Source organism: Euphorbia lathyris, chromosome 5 (genome assembly GCF_963576675.1).
Source record: "Euphorbia lathyris chromosome 5, ddEupLath1.1, whole genome shotgun sequence".
NCBI classification, from domain to species: domain Eukaryota; kingdom Viridiplantae; phylum Streptophyta; class Magnoliopsida; order Malpighiales; family Euphorbiaceae; genus Euphorbia; species Euphorbia lathyris.
Genome location: NC_088914.1, coordinates 21,657,437 through 21,675,981, shown reverse-complemented (window position 1 = coordinate 21,675,981; position 18,545 = coordinate 21,657,437). Strand labels below are relative to the sequence as shown.

Below are 18,545 nucleotides of genomic sequence, written 5' to 3'. Positions count from 1 at the left end.
ACATTTTTCAAACGCCAACAACCCTCTACTGCTTCAGCGTCTTTAGAAAAGCAAGCCTCTGTTTCTTCTCAACAGGAACATGCCGACCAAAATGCTTCCGCCACCTCAACCAGTCAGGTTGAGCCGATTACTGTGAATGCTATTTCTTCAAGCATGATGCTGACTACACACACTTCTACCGTCAGCACAGACAGTATTCGGATTACCACTTCTCCAACTCAACTCTCTGCCGATCACTCAACTCTACCTAAAACTCAAGTGCAGATTGAAAATGCTATTCCAGTCACTGACCAGGTCATTCCTTTCACTCCTCTTCCTTCCGGTCACACTGATGTCCCTGAAGGATCTCAAAGCTATTTGAATGCCACTGAGTCCGGTAAAAAGATCATTGACTCAGTGCAAGCATTTATCAGAGACCTTCAACAGTCCACTCCTCCTGCTGCTGGGTCTTCAACTTTTGAGAATACTCAGCTTTCCTAGGTCACTCAACTTCTCAACGAGGTTAAGGGACTCAAGGACTTGCTGAATGTAATCATTACCTTCCAAGCACAGCAAGCTAAGCAGGATTCAATCGCCAAACTGGCTGAGATCCAGCTGACAACCGTGCAGTACTTGACCTCCTTACAATAACAAATCCAGAACTTGTCAGCTGTGAACCCCGACCATGCCACTTCATCTAAAGTCAAGATGCTCTTTGCTCAGCTTCACACTGAGCAACTCAAGACCAACGAGCAGATGGTTTCTTACAATCAGTGCTCAGTAGAGCAAATTGGTGAGGCTATTCGCTTGCTTAATCTGAATAAGCAAGAGATGGATACTGACGCAATGAAACAGAATGAGATGCAATCTATCATGCAACAAACCTTCAACCACATTCGTCATAACAATATTCAACGTCAGTATTACGACACATCCCTTTTAAAGAGCTTTCACCAAATCTTTGCTGGTCTTACTGAAGCTCTCATCTGGCAAGGCAAAGCTCAAGCGTTTAGCGTCAATATGCTCAGTGCTGTTGACCTCAACATACCCGCAGAGGTATCAACTGATGGAGTTGCAATTTTTGACGGCGTCAATGAAAGCGCTGACAAACTTAAGGAGCTGTCTAAAGAACTGACTCGAGCTGTCTTAACTGATGCTTTCAGACTTCCTCCTCCTGATGCTGACAAAACGGGGGAGAAAGAACAAGCAGCTAGAGCTCAGCATGAGCGAAGTCAGTCTCAACACAAGAAAAAGAAATAGATAGGCTAGCTCAGTATAGACTAAGTCAGATGTAATCTATATGCCTTATCTATAAGTTTTGTTGTGTAACCACTTACTACTATCAATATATCATATCTGCATCTTTGATTCTTATTCCTGAGTTATGATATATGTTAATATATGTTACTGTGTACTGAGTCATTACGTATCTTCAATTAAATCAGCTATGTTTTATACTTATAAATCTTATTGACTGAATCAAATGCTGATAACATGTTTGACATTGACTTATGTGCTTATAAAACATTGTCTGTTAAGAACTCATTGAACAAAGTACTCAGCGCACTCTATATGATTATACCTTCCGCTTAATACTGAGTAAATAGAATATGTTTAATAAGCTGACCTATATCTGAAAAACTGACCTTAGAGTTACTCGAATTAAACCCTTAAATGTTTAGAGTAAAACTAAGTCAGTAGCTCAACCCTTACGGGGGAGTTTGCTAAGTTAAAATAGGTCAACTATCATGGGGGAGCTCAATACTGAGTTCTTCGCTGAATAGTTTTGCCAACATCAAAATGGGGGAGTTTGTTGAAACACCTTTCCACATAATTTTGATTTGACAAAATTGTTTAAGTATAATTGAAATACATATTCTAAATACACTAAGTTTAAATGTTTTGATTTATTATACTAATGTGTTTGTTCAATGTTGAGTTAAAACTGTTTATAAGACACAAGAATTAAAAGGCCCAAGCCCAATACAAGTGTTAAAGCCCAAGTCAAACAACTCAGTACAACTCGACCCGCGTCTGTTAAAACGTTGTCGCTTTGGACAAAACGCAACTCAGTAAGAGAAGGATCTAGAAGACCTTCGGGAACAACTTCAAGATGAAGCTGCTGAGTAGTCTCGACAAAGCGTACAAGACAGCAGCTGGCAAATGAAAACTTCCAGACAAAGTATTTCTACTTTGGGTAAAGTTCAGACGATACAGTATGCTGTCCAGTTGACTTTACCATAAAAGGAGAGACAGTCTGCTGAGCTGACCGAGGACAGAAGATACACAATTTTGATTGACCGAGAGCTCTGAGCAAGTCAGAATGACAACGACAGATAGCCGTTTCCCTCCAACGGTTATTTCGAAATTCGAAATGACCGATGCCCAGACGTCTCTATAAATAGTGCCATCAGAAGCTTCATTCAATAGAACTTGATCAAGCCATTACGCTGACCAAATTTCTACTCAAGTTCTGCAAGCAAAGAAGCAAAGCAAATCTTACACTACAATTCTTATATCTGTGTAAAAGTCTAGAGTGATTATTTCAATCGTCTAAAGTGTCTTAGCAAATCTTTGTATAGGACAAAACACTTATCATTTCTAGAAGATAGAAAGGAGAGGCTGAGTACTCGGTTATAGTACTCAGCGAGAGATTAGGATTGAGTAGAGGTATAGAGGAAGGTACTCTTGTTATACTCAGTTGCTAAGATTGTAAAAGGTTTGAGGCTCTACCTTTAAAGAGCTCAGTAGAGGATTCGAAATCTCGGAACGTGTTCCGGGGACAGGACGTAGGCTTAGAAGAAGCCGAACCTGGATAAATCTGCTGAGTAAAGTATTTCTTACCTTTAACTCCTTATTTATATTGCTTGCTTAAAATAACCAAAAACTGACCAAGTAAAGAGGTCAAGTTGAGTTGTGCGCGTTAAACGTCTGAGCTCAGGAATAGACTCTAAGTGCTATCTCCTGACTCAAGCTAAGAAACTGACCTAGTCACCAGTTGACTAAGCCAGTATCTTGCTGTTTACTCAGCGCCGCTGTTAAAACCTTTTTCTTTAGAAAAAGAAGTCTGCCCTAATTGCGAAAAAGTTTAAATAGTTCCTAACCCCCCCTTGGAACTATACTTGCAACCTTACAAGGGACCAACATACATGACCAAGTCTCCTATGCCATAACCAGGAGTTATCCTCTTTAGATACTAAGCATATATTTTTTGAAAATTGTTTTTCTAAACTCAACATATATACGTTGTCAACACGAGGGGCAGTTAAAATCAAATTGTTTGTTTTTCCCTCGAGTATCTGACACTGAGTAGCATCAAATACAACCTGTCTACCACTGTCACACAGCTGAGCTACCCTCAATAGATTGTATTTGAGACCCTTAACTAAGGAGACTGACTCAATAGTGGGATTACCTCCGATAGTACCTGATCCTACTATCTTTCCCTTTTTATTGTCTCTAAAGCTTACGTTTCCACCTCGTTTAAGCTCAAGTCTGATGAACTAAGTTTCATCACCAGTCATGTGCCTCGAGCATGCGCTATCAATATACCATAGTTTCGATTTTTCCACATATCTCAGGCTCACCTGCATTTCAAATCATTCATCTTTAGGTACCCAATTCTTTTTGGGTCCTCGTGGGTTAGCATAGACAGGTGCAAAGTCATGTTTTAATTTGTGATGGCATACTTTTATGGTGTGGCCTTGTTTACCACATAAGTCACAATGAGTTACCCTTTTAGGGTGACTTTGTTTTTGGTCAGCACCATTGTGCTGAGCATGCCAACATACCTTAGTGGTATGCCCTTTCTTTCCACAGAAGTCACATTGGACAATCCGCTTGTTGTACCAGCACACATCTGTGGTGTGTCCCCTTTTCCCACAACAGTTACACTGAGTGAACTGTCTACGCTTACCAGTACCTGAGTACTCAGCATTATTTGAACCTTTTATTTGGTTCTGTAGGTTTGTGACATCCTTTTTTAGTTTCTTTGAATCTGATTGGACTTCCGAGACAAACTTGTGCATGATTTCCATGTTGTCATGAAAAGTTGAGTTGTCTTGGAGAAGATATCAAAGGTCACTCAGCTTGACCTCTTCAATCTCGTCACATCGCCTGTTGAGTGCTTTTATTTTATTGTTACACTTTTTAGTCAGTTTATACAAATCACTCAAGGCGTTAACCATTTCATTTCTAAGCAAGAGTAGAGATGTTACCTCATTGGAGTGTTCCTCTTGGTCAGAACCGTCAGAGAGGTCAGCTTGCTCAGATTGAGTGTGGTCAGCAGCATCATCGGCCATGAAGCATATATTTGCTGACTCGGTGGCATCAGCTTCAGATGATGTTGACTCATCGATGTCACTCCATGTAGCCACCATTGCCTTTTTGCTTCCCTTCTTTTCTTTCTTAAAGTTGGGACAGCTTGACTTAATGTGCCCAGTTTGATGGCACTCGAAGCATGTGGCAGGCTTGGAGCTGTCCTTTTTGTATCTACTGTCACTGGACTCAGCTTTGTACCTGTCGCTTCTTTTGTATGGCCTCTTGCTGTTCCTGTCGTTCTTTCTGAACAGCTTCTTCATTTTTCTTGTAAACATGGCCATCTCCTCATCATCTGATGAGTCAGCTTCGGTTGAGTCAGCTTTCATGACAATTGATTTTTGTTTCTTGTCCTCTGACTTTTCTTTTGCTTCGAAGTTTTTCATAGAGATCTCATGAGTCAGTAGAGATTCGATCAGCTCGTCATATTTGTACGTGGTCAAGTCCTGAGCTTCTTCCACAGCTGTCTTCTTGGCTTGCCAGCTTATGGGAAGACTTCTCAATATTTTCTTCACCTGTTCCTCTTCGGTGAAGTTCTTTCCGAGCCTCTTGAGCTCATTTATAATATTGGTGAACCTTAAGTTCATCTCCGAGATATCTTCATTTTCATTCATCTCGAACAGCTCGTATAGTCTCATGTGTTGGTTCAATTTGGACTCCTTGACCTTGCTTGTGCCTTCATAGGTCACCTCCAGCTTTTTCCATATCTCCTGAGCTGACTCGCAACCTAAAATCTTATTGTACTCTGCAGCATCTAGAGCACAGTGAAGCATATTGATAGTCGAAGCATTATTTTGTAATTTCTTAAGGTCATCTTCTGACCACTCAGTTTCACTCTTAACGACTTTCTCATCGTTAACAGTTTTATACGGCACATATGGGCCTTGAACTATTGCAAGCCATGCACTCATGTTTATGGCTTGAATAAAGTTCTTCATCCTATTCTTCCAGAATGTATAATTAGATCCAAAGAATAGGGGAGGCCGACTAATTGATAATCACTCGGGGAGTATCTGTGTTGTTTGGTTCCCTAGAAGGAAATGAGTGCTGTTCTCAGCCATTTATCGGGATCAGCTCAAGATAGTTATATCTTAGAGTAGTGAGCTATTAGGCTCTGATACCACTTGTTGGTCCCGTGTGATTAGTTCCAGGGGGGTTGGGAACTAATATAACTTTTTCACTTTAATTACGCTGACTTAATTGAATTCTTTGAGTTTCACAACTCAGCTTTGGTCAGCGCGGCTGAGTGAGGCGTAAGACGGCTTTAGTCAGGTACTGACTAGAACTATTTTACTTGTGAGTTGGGAAATGACACTTTTGTGGTCAGCTTCCAACTCAGCACTCTGATTTACTCAGTGTTAGTTCAAAAAATTTATATACTGAGTAAATATAGCAAGCAACACATACAGATGTATATTGAAAGAGAGTTAGAGATTACTCAGCACGACTTATCCTAGTTTGGCCTCTCCTCCTACGTCTAGTCCCCAGAGTCCCTCCGGGCTTTTTAAATCCAATACTGAACTCTTTAAAGGTAGAACACAAATCGTTTACAAGGCAGTTGAATATGTAAGAGTACCGTCCTCTATTCGACTACTCAACTCCTACTAAGTGCTATAACCGAACACCTAGATTTCTCTACCACTGAGTACTTAACACCGGGTACTCAGCACACTCTCTCAATTCAACAATTGATACAAAATTGTTCTTTCTCAGATAAAGAGCACTTTAGATGATTACAAAAAAAAATCACTCTAGCATTTATACAGATATGGAAGTTTGGTGTAAGATCTTTTTTTTGTTTTGATGTGCTTTGTATGTATGCTTTTTTTTTCTTTTGTATTTCAGCAATCGGCAAAAGATCCAAGAAGTATACTTGTCCTTTTATAGTTGAAACCTGTAGGCACAATCATTTGAATCCGGAATTATCCGTTGGATTCAAACGGCTCCTTCCGGCGACATGTTCTGGTCAGCTTCAGATTTGCAAGCCAGTCCTGTCGTCTGAATTCCACAGTCGTCAAGTTTGTCTTTTTCTCGCAGGTTTCGTCTTCTTGCGCCATTTCGTCTTTTAGCTAACGAACAGTTGACCCATGCATCTCGAAATTGTATCCATGCATAATTCCAAAGCTTCTGAATTGGTGCAGACAGTTGTCGGATCTTGTCTTTTAGCAAACGGATCATTCGCGCTATCCTGAAGATCACTCAGCTTGACTTTGATAGCCGTTGTCTATGATTGTTGCCAATTCTGATACTGAGTTCTCTTTTACTCAGCTTCCATGGTCAGCTTCGTTCTGCAAGATATAGTTCTCAAGAAGACTTCTCTACTTTTGATATTGAGTTGTGTTCCACTCAGCTTCATTGATTAGCTTGATCTTCAAGCTTCTGTTCAGAGGATGACTTATCTTCTATTACGCTGATTTGCACTTCACCCAGCTTATGCTGTGTTCTCATGCTGACTTCGTCCTTTCTTACTTTTTATTTCTATTTTCATTTATATTTATGCTCAACATTGAACAAACATATTAGTACAATTAAATCAAAGCACTTAAATTTAATTGTCCCTTAATCATGGATTAACTTAAATAATTTTGTCAAATCAAAATCATGTGGAAAGGTGTTTCAACAATGTCCGCATTACTAAAGCAGATGTTTGAGATAGAGAGGGAGACACAAGAGAAAGAATAGTGCATCACTTTTGATTAAGGCTAGATTGTTATCTATTTGTAGCCATTGATTATGTTAAATCTGTAATCCTATAATCTTTCATCTTTTAGACGGACTTAACCCGATTCCATTTTGAACGGATTAATTATTCGATCTATTACCGAAATAATTCTATATATTATTTATGATTTTAATTTTTAGATTTTTAATTTTTGTTGTTTGGTGAAAAAGTTTACCTCAAAATTTTGTCAAATTAATACTCAAAACAAATGAAAATTTATAAGAGCAGTTTTAGTGGGTATAATTTATTTGTTACTTGGATAAATTGGTTGTAAATAACCACTATAGAGCATATAATCAATATTGGTGTGTTACCACAATTGTTGAATTAATATTTTTTTATGAAATTCATAACAAGTATTGAATTAATTGTTGGATAAAAATTATTAATTAAATATTAATTGAGTGAATGTACAGTATTTTATGATAAGTCGATTCTACAAAACTTGAAAGTAAAAAATGTTTATAATAATATATTATTTATAGTTGTTATTTGTGTGTAAGTGGCGAATGGAAGTAAAGTGATGCTCTAGTAAATGAAAATTCTAAATCGGTATATAATATGATGGTATATGGACCTTAATAATCAAATGAATTTGATTGTTCACTGTTAGATCTAATCTTATTAAATTAAATCTTATGATGTTTTGAATCTCCACTTCAACAGTGAATGATCAAATTGTCATTAAGATTCAAAACCGTGTAATAGAATATGTTAGTTGCTTCCATTTTGTTCCATCCACAGTTGAAATCGGTTGGAAGTTAGATGTTTGTACTTCATAAAGTAAAGTAAACTACTTGATGTGATATGCAATATCAAAATCTATCATTACAAAAGATTTGATATATATCTAAGATTATTTTCCACCCAAGGGTTAATGTTGACATTTTTATTATTTATTAGGAATTTTGTGGGCTTAAATTATGCATGATGAGATATAGTTATATTAATATTAAACTAATCGTTTGGAAAAGAAGACTTCAAAATTCAACGAATCATTAAGATTATAATTCATACAGGGATAAGGTAAAAAATACATCATTATTGAGGTAAAAGTTTTGATTTTTAGGCCCTGTTTGTTCGGAAAATATTTTTCCATTTGTTTGGGTAGAAAAATAAATCAAAGAAAAATAAATGATAAGTCAATGGAAAATGAAGAAAGCAATAAGAAAGAATGTTTTACCATTTTCAAAAGGATAAAACATTTTTCCCAAAACATACGCGTTTAGAAAAAATGGAGAAAACGTTAAAAAATGTAAAAATACAAAAATATGAAACACGAAAAAATTTGAATAATGTGAAAACGTTACAAAACACGAGAATATGAAAAAACCCGTAAAAAACATGAAAATGTGAACAAACGTGAAAAACGCAAAAACGAAAAAAAACACACTTGAAAAAACACAAAACATTAACAATGCGAAAAAGTGAGAAAACGCGAATTATACAAAAACGTAAAAAATACAAAAAAATACGAAAACGTGAAAAAATACGAAAAACACGAAAACGCGAAAAATGCTAGAACACAAAAACGTGACAATAAGTGAAAAACATGAAAAGATGAAAACGTAAAAAACACAAAAATGTGAAAAATACGAAAAACATAAAATGTGAATAACACGAAAAAGTAACAAAATGCGAAAAATAAAAAACGTGAAAAAAAAGAAAAAGGGAAAAACCGAAAAACCGAAAAATAAATTCGTATGTACTCCCTTCGGTATTTTGGCGATGCATTCTTCCTTCGGACAAATGCAGACAGTGTGTTGTTTTGTAGAACATAAAATAGAGGTATTCTTTTGGATAATCTAAGAGCTTATTCCGCAACATCTAATTTTTCATGCAATTCAGTCGGTGTTGCAACGTTTTTGTTAGTGGCCAATGCATCGTGTCAATGGTATAAAGAAGTTTTTTTGTTATGCGACCTATGGATGCCCTATTTGTGGGTTCCAAGGATCCTAAGAATTCTTCGACATGTTTATCGAGGTCGAGAGTAATTTAGAGGAGACCTGATGGATTACACTAGCATCAACTTGTGATTTAGGACCCTTTGTACACTATAAGGGTGATGGACCTGTGACGTTTTTTTGATGAGTCATGGTTGCTTGCTTGATTCGATCCATGCTCACTACACCAATTCGACATAATTGAATATATAGAGTGGTGCTCCGACGCTTGAGAGGAATTTTCTAGTGCTTGAAATAAGATAGAAAAAAATATTAAGGCGAGACCATTGACGGACAACCCCACTCTGATTCCTAAGTTAGGATGGTATAGGATTTAGTGCACTAAGCAATTGAAAGTAATTGCAATATATATGTGTATGTACCTTGACACGTGTTTGAAATCGTATTCTATTTATAGGGAGCTGAGGGGTAAAACTATCAATCCGTGTTTGGATCGGCAAATTATTAGAAGCACCTGGTTCTCCATCAAATGGAGGACTTTCCATACACACTACAACAAATCATTACTTGCGCCACGAATCATGCCACGTGAATTCGAAATCTGTGGCATATTTTCATTTAGCCACGGGAAAAATAAATTGCATTACAAACTTATGATTTCTTAATATTTTTATGCCACGGGTAATTTTTTTCCGTGGCAAATGTACACTTACCATAATTATTTTTTTGGTGGTTACATCTATTTATGCCACGAAAAAAGTTCACTCGTGGCATAAAATTTATACAATTGAGTAACTTATATCTAGGAGGAAATTTATCTAATTTCAACATAATATTTTATTTACAATAAACAATCATATTAAAAAAACCTACTTGGCGGGAACAACTTCTGATTTAGGTTTCGTTTTCCATTTACTTTTTGTTAAGCTTCTCCCTCCCAGATCCCTTTTAAAATTTCTAGGTTATTCTTTCTTCTTTGTCTCTTCAACTCCCCGTCAATTTCCAGCCACCACAAACCACCACACACAAAATCAAGCAACATCGCATCTCTTTTTCTTTCTGTCTTCTTATTTTTGGTGATTGCACCCTATTTTCTTTTGCTCGGTACCGAAGAGTTATGTTCAAAATATCTTCGTATTCGATTTGTTCACATTGAGTTTAGAGTTTGTTAGCACTCTGATTTTCAGGGGGATTGCTAATGGAGTTGAGTTAACCCAATAAGAATCTCTACCCCTATTTCTCAATTTGAGGTTTGTCATCTTCATGTTGAGAATTTTTCTTGATTGCGACAATTTAGCGGCACAAGCAATATATTGCTGAAGAAAAATGATAGCTTAAAACTTGAAGGCAATTTTATTGAATTTATGAGGTGGAGGTGTACAAGAGAGTGTTCTCTAGAAACTTTCTAGAGTTACAATGAGATAAAACAAAAATAGTAGCACTCGGGTGTGTCCCAAAAATACCCTGAAATAATTATCTGTACTATTTTTATCTCTCCCCAAAATAATTAGACTACCCTCTAAAATAAACTCTCAAAACTTACAAGCAAATATAAACATTATTTTTGCCCCTCTCTCAAAGCTCTCAACTCCCTCACATTTTTCCTTTTTTCCCTTATTCTATATTCATCCACCATGCATCCATCCTTGGCTTTTATAAGCCAAGGATCACCTCCTCAATTAATTGTGCCAGCAATTTGCTGACACAATTAATTCACTTGACCACCCAATTTGGTGGTCAACCTTTTATTTTTTTTTCTTTTTCTTTTTAATTACAAATTACAAAACCAATCCCTTAATAATACAAATTATAAAAATAGTCCCTTATTAATTGGGACTTCACAACAATTCCCATTTTTTATTTAATTGTTTTAAATTAATAGTTAATTTTTTCAACAATCTTCCCCTTAACTATTAATTTAAAACTTTCATTTGTTTTTTTTAAAATATATTTATGATGTACTTTCCCATCATCACCTTATAAACGGAGCACTTCTCTCCGTAAATAACTTCTCGGATCACTTCTTACCGAATTCATTTGTTGATGCACTTCTCACCAACCTTCAACTGTTGGAGCACTTCTCTCCAAATCGATTTGTTGATGCACTTTTCATCAACCTTCAACTATTGGAGCACTTCTCTCCAAATTAAGCAAATTCTTTTTCGTCAACATGATTTGCCACATTGACACTTTCTTTTCTCTTGTTCATGCAATTCCATTGCACGTGCCCAAACTTCTTACACGAAACATTTAGGCTTCCCCTTGTGCCATTGAACCATGGCTCTGATACCGCTGTTGGGAATTTTTCTTGATTGCGACAATTTAGCGGCACAAGCAATATATTGCTGAAGAAAAATGATAGCTTAAAACTTGAAGGCAATTTTATTGAATTTATGAGGTGGAGGTGTACAAGAGAGTGTTCTCTAGAAACTTTCTAGAGTTACAATGGGATAAAACAAAAATAGTAGCACTCGGGTGTGTCCCAAAAATACCCTGAAATAATTATCTGTACTATTTTTATCTCTCCCCAAAATAATTAGACTACCCTCTAAAATAAACTCTCAAAACTTACAAGCAAATATAAACATTATATTTGCCCCTCTCTCAAAGCTCTCAACTCCCTCACATTTTTCCTTTTTTCCCTTATTCTATATTCATCCACCATGCATCCATCCTTGGCTTTTATAAGCCAAGGATCACCTCCTCAATTAATTGTGCCAGCAATTTGCTGGCACAATTAATTCACTTGACCACCGAATTTGGTGGTCAACCTTTTATTTTTTTTCTTTTTCTTTTTAATTACAAATTACAAAACCAATCCCTTAATAATACAAATTATAAAAATAGTCCTTTATTAATTGAGACTTCACAACAATTCCTTTTTTTATTTAATTGTTTTAAATTAATAGTAAATTTTCTCAACACTTCAGACCCTAATCAAATTATCTGGAAAATTTAGCTTTGTTAAAATGGTTTGTCTATATTGCAGTTTTAATTTGTCAGACCTCTGTCTTTTCATTTTTAATATTTATGTTTTGTTGGTGAAGTTGTTGCTATTCTGAAACCCAAATTATTGGTAATTTTTGTAGTTTTCAGGCTAGGAAGTAACAACAAAAGATCTAAAACTGAATGTTTTGTCATGCTAAAACCAGGTGTGTGTTCTGTTCTTCCATCTAGTTCTATCAGATTTGCTTTCCCAGTAACATCAGTACACGAATTTAGAAAAATGGTGCTTCTTAAGTGAGTTAGTTAACTCACTAATATCAAACTCCCTAAAGAGTTGCACTAATAAATATCAAACTCCCTAAAGAATTGTAAGTTCATATCAGTTGCAAAGTTGATTAATTTGCTTCTGTAAAATAAAACAATTCTTATTGAATTTTCAATATTTTATTAGTGCAACTCTTTAGGGAGTTTGATATTTATGTTGCTCTAATAGGTATAATATGGTTAATCAAGACCTCATTGAGGAGCAAGTTTTTTTTAATTTTGGTTAAATCATAATACCCAAGGAGAACAATCATAACATCAAGATCATGTTATTTCTATGAACATGGAAACGAGCCCGAGAACTGTCCTACCTATGTCTTAATAGATATTTGAACTGATATGGGACAAATATTTTACTTTAAGTTATTACAATTGGATACTATTAATTAGGAGAATAATGTGTTTGTGAGAAGGAGAAAAGTATGAAATTTAAGAACATCTATCTATATAATTGGTGAAATGGGCATAATGTATGATTAGATATAAGAATACAATCTGGTATTGCTCACTTTCCAAAGGCCATAATGAATTGAACTGCAATTCATGGTCAAATAGTTAGGTATCTAGCAATTGCATTAGAAAGAATAGGTTACATATAGAGCTTTAGAATTCAAAATTTGGCCTGCTCAAACATAATTATTATTGTAATTTTAGAGTTTTGCTCCATATGAATGATGCTCTTACTATTTTTTTTTTGTCACTTTTCTATTTCCTTTTTTGCTTTTTGCGGCTTATTTATGGAATCGTGATACCATGTCAAAGAACCAATTGAACCAAAGCTTTAAGTTGATAGTTAAAGCCAAGAACAACCTTTATTATTATCTCTAACAAGGGAGTTTGACAACTTATTTTGCAGTGATCGGGGAATAGTGTACTCAGCTCGTGCTTATAAAATTCCAGAGTGCAGCAGGGCTGCTGCGGGGACGCCACTGGTCCAGGTATTTATTTTTCTTTCCCTGATTTATTTTCTGCTTTTTAAGGTTGTGAATGTATTTTTGCATGCTGGAGACAGATCTTATCTTCATCTGACGGTGAAAGAATAACTTCTGTAATTCCCGTGAGTGAATTTGCCGGAGATCAGTTCTCTCTAATGCTCACAGTGAATGGTTACATCAAGAAAGTGCCATTGAGTGTTTTCTCGACGATACGGTCACCCAGAATCATAGCTATTCAATTGGTTTGTTTTTTATTTTTATTTTTTTCACTTTGGGATTTCAATCTATATACTATGTATATTTTGTCAACCAAGGTTCAAACACAAATTTGCAGGTTCCTGGTGATGAGCTAAAATGGGTTCGCTGTTGCACAAATGATGATCTTGTGGCTATGGCTTCGCACAATGGAATGGTCATCCTATGTTCTTGTGAGAATGTACTTATCATACTTTGTTTCTCTTGCTTACAATGCATTTTAAATCACATTAATCTTTACCTGGGGGCATGTATAGTAGATTTGATTTTGAGATTGCAATAAAGAAGTCTAATTTTCCTTTTTCAGTTTATCAAATGCTTTTTTCTTAACATTTTTTGCTTAATGATGATTTTCCTGTTGCCTCACACTTAAAATATAGATAGTTTAGTTATCATATTTATCATCCTGATTATACAATACATGCTAGTGCCTTTTTTTTTTTGTTGCATAGAAAGAAGTGGCACCTTTTAATTTCTCATGTATTGGTTACTTTTTTTTTTTTAATTCTTAGCCTTTGTTTATTTGATAATCATTGTATTTCTTTCTCATCCCCCATCCCATACACACACAAAAAAAGAACAGTTCTGTTTGCTATCAAGTTAGAAAAGCTAATGTGGTCCCCTTGCATGAGCATCTAATTATTAGCCTAATTAGAGAATTTCAGCGATTCATGCTGTTTTTCAAGCTTAGGAACTTCTATTGGGAGAGGTGAGTAAGTATAGAACTTTGTGTTTCCAGAAAGAGCACTTGTTATATGGGCGCACGACGGAATAAAGCCATCATTTGCATATATATATATATATATATATATATATATATATATTTCATTCCTCTTCTCCTAAGGCTTATTTGATTTATGATGCTTTCCTAATCTCTGTGTTGAGCTATTCTTATTAAACTTTTTACTTGTCTCTGTCTCTTACAGGGTAATTTGCCAATTGCCAGTATATATGTTGGTTGTGATTCTGTACACTTAATTGGTCCTGAAATTATAGCAGAGTTGAATAGCATGTTGAGATTTCTAATGCTTTACATGTTTTTGGAGTCATTTCGTGTGTTTTTGGGATCTGCTAGATACTTTTTGAAGGATGTTCTTCTTCAGGATCCTCCTTGACTCATTGGCTATAGTTGGCTTCAATAGTTATTCGTAATCCAGAGAATTATATAGCACTCTGATGTCCCCTTGATTTCTTTCTTCCAGTTGCAACGAAATAAAGTATTACTTTTCGAATCTTAAATACTCTGGAGACTTACACAAGTTTCTAGCTCCTATGTAATGACACTTCATCGAATATGTTATTGATGTTTATTTAATAAGATAATATTTTTTATTAAGAATTGTTAAAATTTTGAATTATGATTATTTTAATTGGTCTTTTATTTTTGCTGATTTTAATGTAGCTCCCTTCAATCCAAAAGTTTCATATAATTAATAATAATAATAATAAGAGAAATTAAAAACAAATTATCAAAATTTCATCAAGCTTGCCACGATTATGCTCGTGGCTAAGCAAGATTTATAATACAAATATTTTATTTTCGCCACGGTTATACTCATGGCTAAATGAGTTTGATTGCCACGGGTCGCTATGTTTTGCCATGGGTGTTCTACACTTGCCACGATTTTACTCGTGGCAAAGGAATATGATTAGCCATGGATTTTTCCGTGGCATAAAAACCAATTTATACCACAACCATTGTTTTTCCGTGGCAATTGCCTAGCCACGCTCACTTGCGCCACGGGACTATCTAACTTGATTTTTCGTGGCTAAATAGTATAGCCACGAAAATGTTATACTTGCGCCACAATTTTACCTGTGGCGCAAGTGATGATTTGTTGTAGTGACATATTTTGACACGTGTAACATGGATCCACATATATTATAAAAGGCCCCACTATTTTAATTATTATGTGGGATCACAATACACATATCCAAATGTGAAAATTGAGGGTCCTCCGAGTGACATGGAAGACCTAATGCTTAATATAAGAACTCGTTCGGATCTCTTATTAGCTTTCTCGAAGTACATGTGTCAACTCCTGAGTGGACATATTTTAGATAGTTATAGTAATACCTGAATTACGATTCCTTAATTCTAGACAAGAATGAAGGGTGCTGATTAGAAGAGGAATGAGAGAGCCTTTTATTGATCCACACGTATCTTGACGGATGTTTAATTCTAGAATCTTGTTTAGTTTAATCCGACGATCTTTCATGCTCCGGACTCTCTCTTTATTTAAAATTAAAACACGTGAATCCTAATATTATTCGGATGATATCTCACGTACTAAAAATAAAATTTATCTTCTATACTCAGAGGTATATATATTTTTTTTTTAAACGTTACTCATCCTTCAATTGGAATGGATTCGAATATTTCTGATTCTCTTTGTTTGTAATAGGGAAAATTATTGTGAATTACTTTGCATCTATAATAAAATTTGTGGAAATCCATTGAACGTAACGATGATGAAATGACTGATCATATAATCCATATTGAAATATTTCAAAAGCATTTCAACTGGGAATCACTTCTGATTATGACAATTAAGAAGGTTCCTACGTAGCAACCTTCAATTATATGTAATCCACAACCGTCAATTATGACCCATTTTTATATTATTTAAATTTAGCCTATCACTAACTCTTTTCTTTTTATTTTTTTAAATTTCTTTTGCTTTTGTATATAAGCCCATCAAAACGTGACATTATTTTGCCACCAAAATTGAAATCAAACTCGAACAAAAAAAATATAACAATGGAAGGCAAGAATAAGACCACAAGAAAGCAAACTGGAGAAGCTAGATACAGAGGGATTAGGCGGCGCCCATGGGGGAAGTTTGCGGCGGAGATACGTGACCCGACAAAGAACGGTGCACGGCGGTGGTTAGGGACTTTTGAGACCGCGGAGGAGGCGGCTAGAGCTTATGATCGAGCTGCTTTTGCATTTCGTGGACATTTAGCTATACTGAATTTTCCAAATGAATACCATTACCATTCTCAAAGTAATTCTCAACTTTCGTCTAATAATTTTCCTTCTTCTTCTTCGACTACTACGACGTCGTCTTCTTCTTTTTCCGGTGGTGGTGGCGGTGGTTGTGAAGAGCAGCAAGTTATTGAATTTGAATACTTAGACAATAAGTTGTTGGAGGATCTTCTTGAAACACAAGATCAGGGGAGAAGGCTTTAATATTACTGAGGCTATTAATTAATTTCATTTGTTATGATATTGGCATAATTAAGTTAACCGCCATTGTAATTCTTTCATATTCTTGTTTTGCTTATTCTTCATTTTACTCCTTTCAATTCATGTAAGACTGCATTTTATTATTTGTTTATTATTTTCACACTGATTTGCAATTTTATTTAGTTCGGAGTTATTGAGTATTTTACAAATGAAATCTACTTGCACTTTATCTTTATTTTTTGGTAAATTAGGAAGGATGCAAAAATAGACGAAGTTACAGTAACACTTTTTAATAAAAAATTGTCTACCATGATCTGCATAGAGGATATTATGGAGGTTTGTAGGAGGCACACCATACTTGCGATGGCTCAGACTAAGAGCATCTGTAAAATTCATCATCCAGTCAGCAGTCTGATTACCTTCCCGATCTATCACAAAGATCATGACATTTCACGATAAGTCAGGCAAGCGGGTAATGGGTATCTACATGATTATTCATAAAAAAAAAAAAAAAAAGGAACTAAGCTAGAGTCCATCTCAATTATCACCTTCTTCTTCTGATACCCTTTATCCAAGCAAGAGAAAGTCCAAAGAAAAGTCTCCATAATCAGCTGGAAATGTAGTGCAAATCCTAAGATTTGCTCCAAAATCCCTTTGCCAAATCCCATTAGCATCTCTGATCAACCCCCCACCGAGGCAAACCTCGGGTTGCCTTTACTTGCTATGTGTTAACTTTCACCCACTCGGGATTAGACGGTTACCAGCTTACCCATTTCAACGTCTTTCCTCGACTATCACCCCCAAACCTCTGGTCATATCTTTATGCACTTCATCAACTTTTGACTGAATAAAAGCCATCTTCGAGCTAGTAAAAGCCTTACCTTAAAAAAATCCATTGATTTCTCCACTTTCATATCCACCACAAACCCATAGCAAAGACAATCGACCATTTCACACCATCAACCAATACATGAGTTTCTAAATTAATATTCAGTCAGACGGACCAAGAAAAAGAGAAAAACGTTTGGTGAAACATACCCGGAACCAGCTGCTGCGAGATGATTTTGGCCCGAAGACAGTCACGAAAAGTATGTATAATAGAGTTCCGACCCATATAGAGCATATTGCACGTAATCAATGAGATGATGTCGCCTCCGAACAACAATACACAACACCACTTCCCACTTTGCTAACCAAATAAAAACCCGAACCCATTCTAAAACCTATAGACCCCAAACCGCAGACCAGTTATAGTCACTGTCTTCGTGCTGGTGAGGATTAATCAATAACAAGTTCCCATAAGCCGCAATATAGTTACCAGAACTTGATTACCGCCAATACTGGTCATTTTGCTGGTTTCCTGCCATATTCAAACTGAATGAGGCCATACAGAGTAGGACCGGGACAGGCTGAATGGAACTCAGCATCACCCAGTTCCACCACATATCTTCCACCCAGAAATCCCGAACCATTAAATTCATCCAATTGGTAGGAACCGTACCTATAGCATAGTCAATGAGAGCCTTTTCGCTGCACCAAACATCATTCCAAAAGAGACGTATCGTTCCTAATATGAACAATACGTCCTAAACCATTTTTAAGTGGGAGTTAAAACTATATATGATGCTTCGCAGACCAGAGAGTTTGAGTTCTTTGATTCAAACAGACCTAACCGTATAAGCCGACCAAGCTCTCGTGAATCCATATGTTTCACGAGATGGATTCTCTGTTGTGTATCAGCCGACCCTAGAGGAACGAACGATTTAGGACATCCAACTTCTTACACATGCTCATGGGAAGAATGGCAATTTGCATGACATGGGTGGGAATTGCGGCAACAACTAACTCAATTAGAGTAATTCGACCAGTGAGGGATAAGCACTTTGCTTTCCATCCTGTCATCTTGCTAGTCCTCTTAGGAAACAATGGTATTCCCAAATAAACTCCTAAATCCCGCCGCTAACCATATCTGA

At 36.0% G+C, this 18,545-nt stretch overlaps 1 protein-coding gene across 1 annotated transcript; it reads left to right on the top strand.

Moving 5' to 3' along the window:
- The first annotated feature begins 16,095 nt into the window (after positions 1-16,095).
- LOC136230465 (ethylene-responsive transcription factor ERF098-like) lies at positions 16,096-16,732 on the top strand. The gene has a single exon (XM_066019529.1). The coding sequence runs from the start codon at positions 16,144-16,146 to the stop codon at positions 16,573-16,575; it is 432 nt and encodes a 143-aa protein (XP_065875601.1). The 5' UTR covers positions 16,096-16,143; the 3' UTR covers positions 16,576-16,732.
- Positions 16,733-18,545: the final 1,813 nt, after the last annotated feature.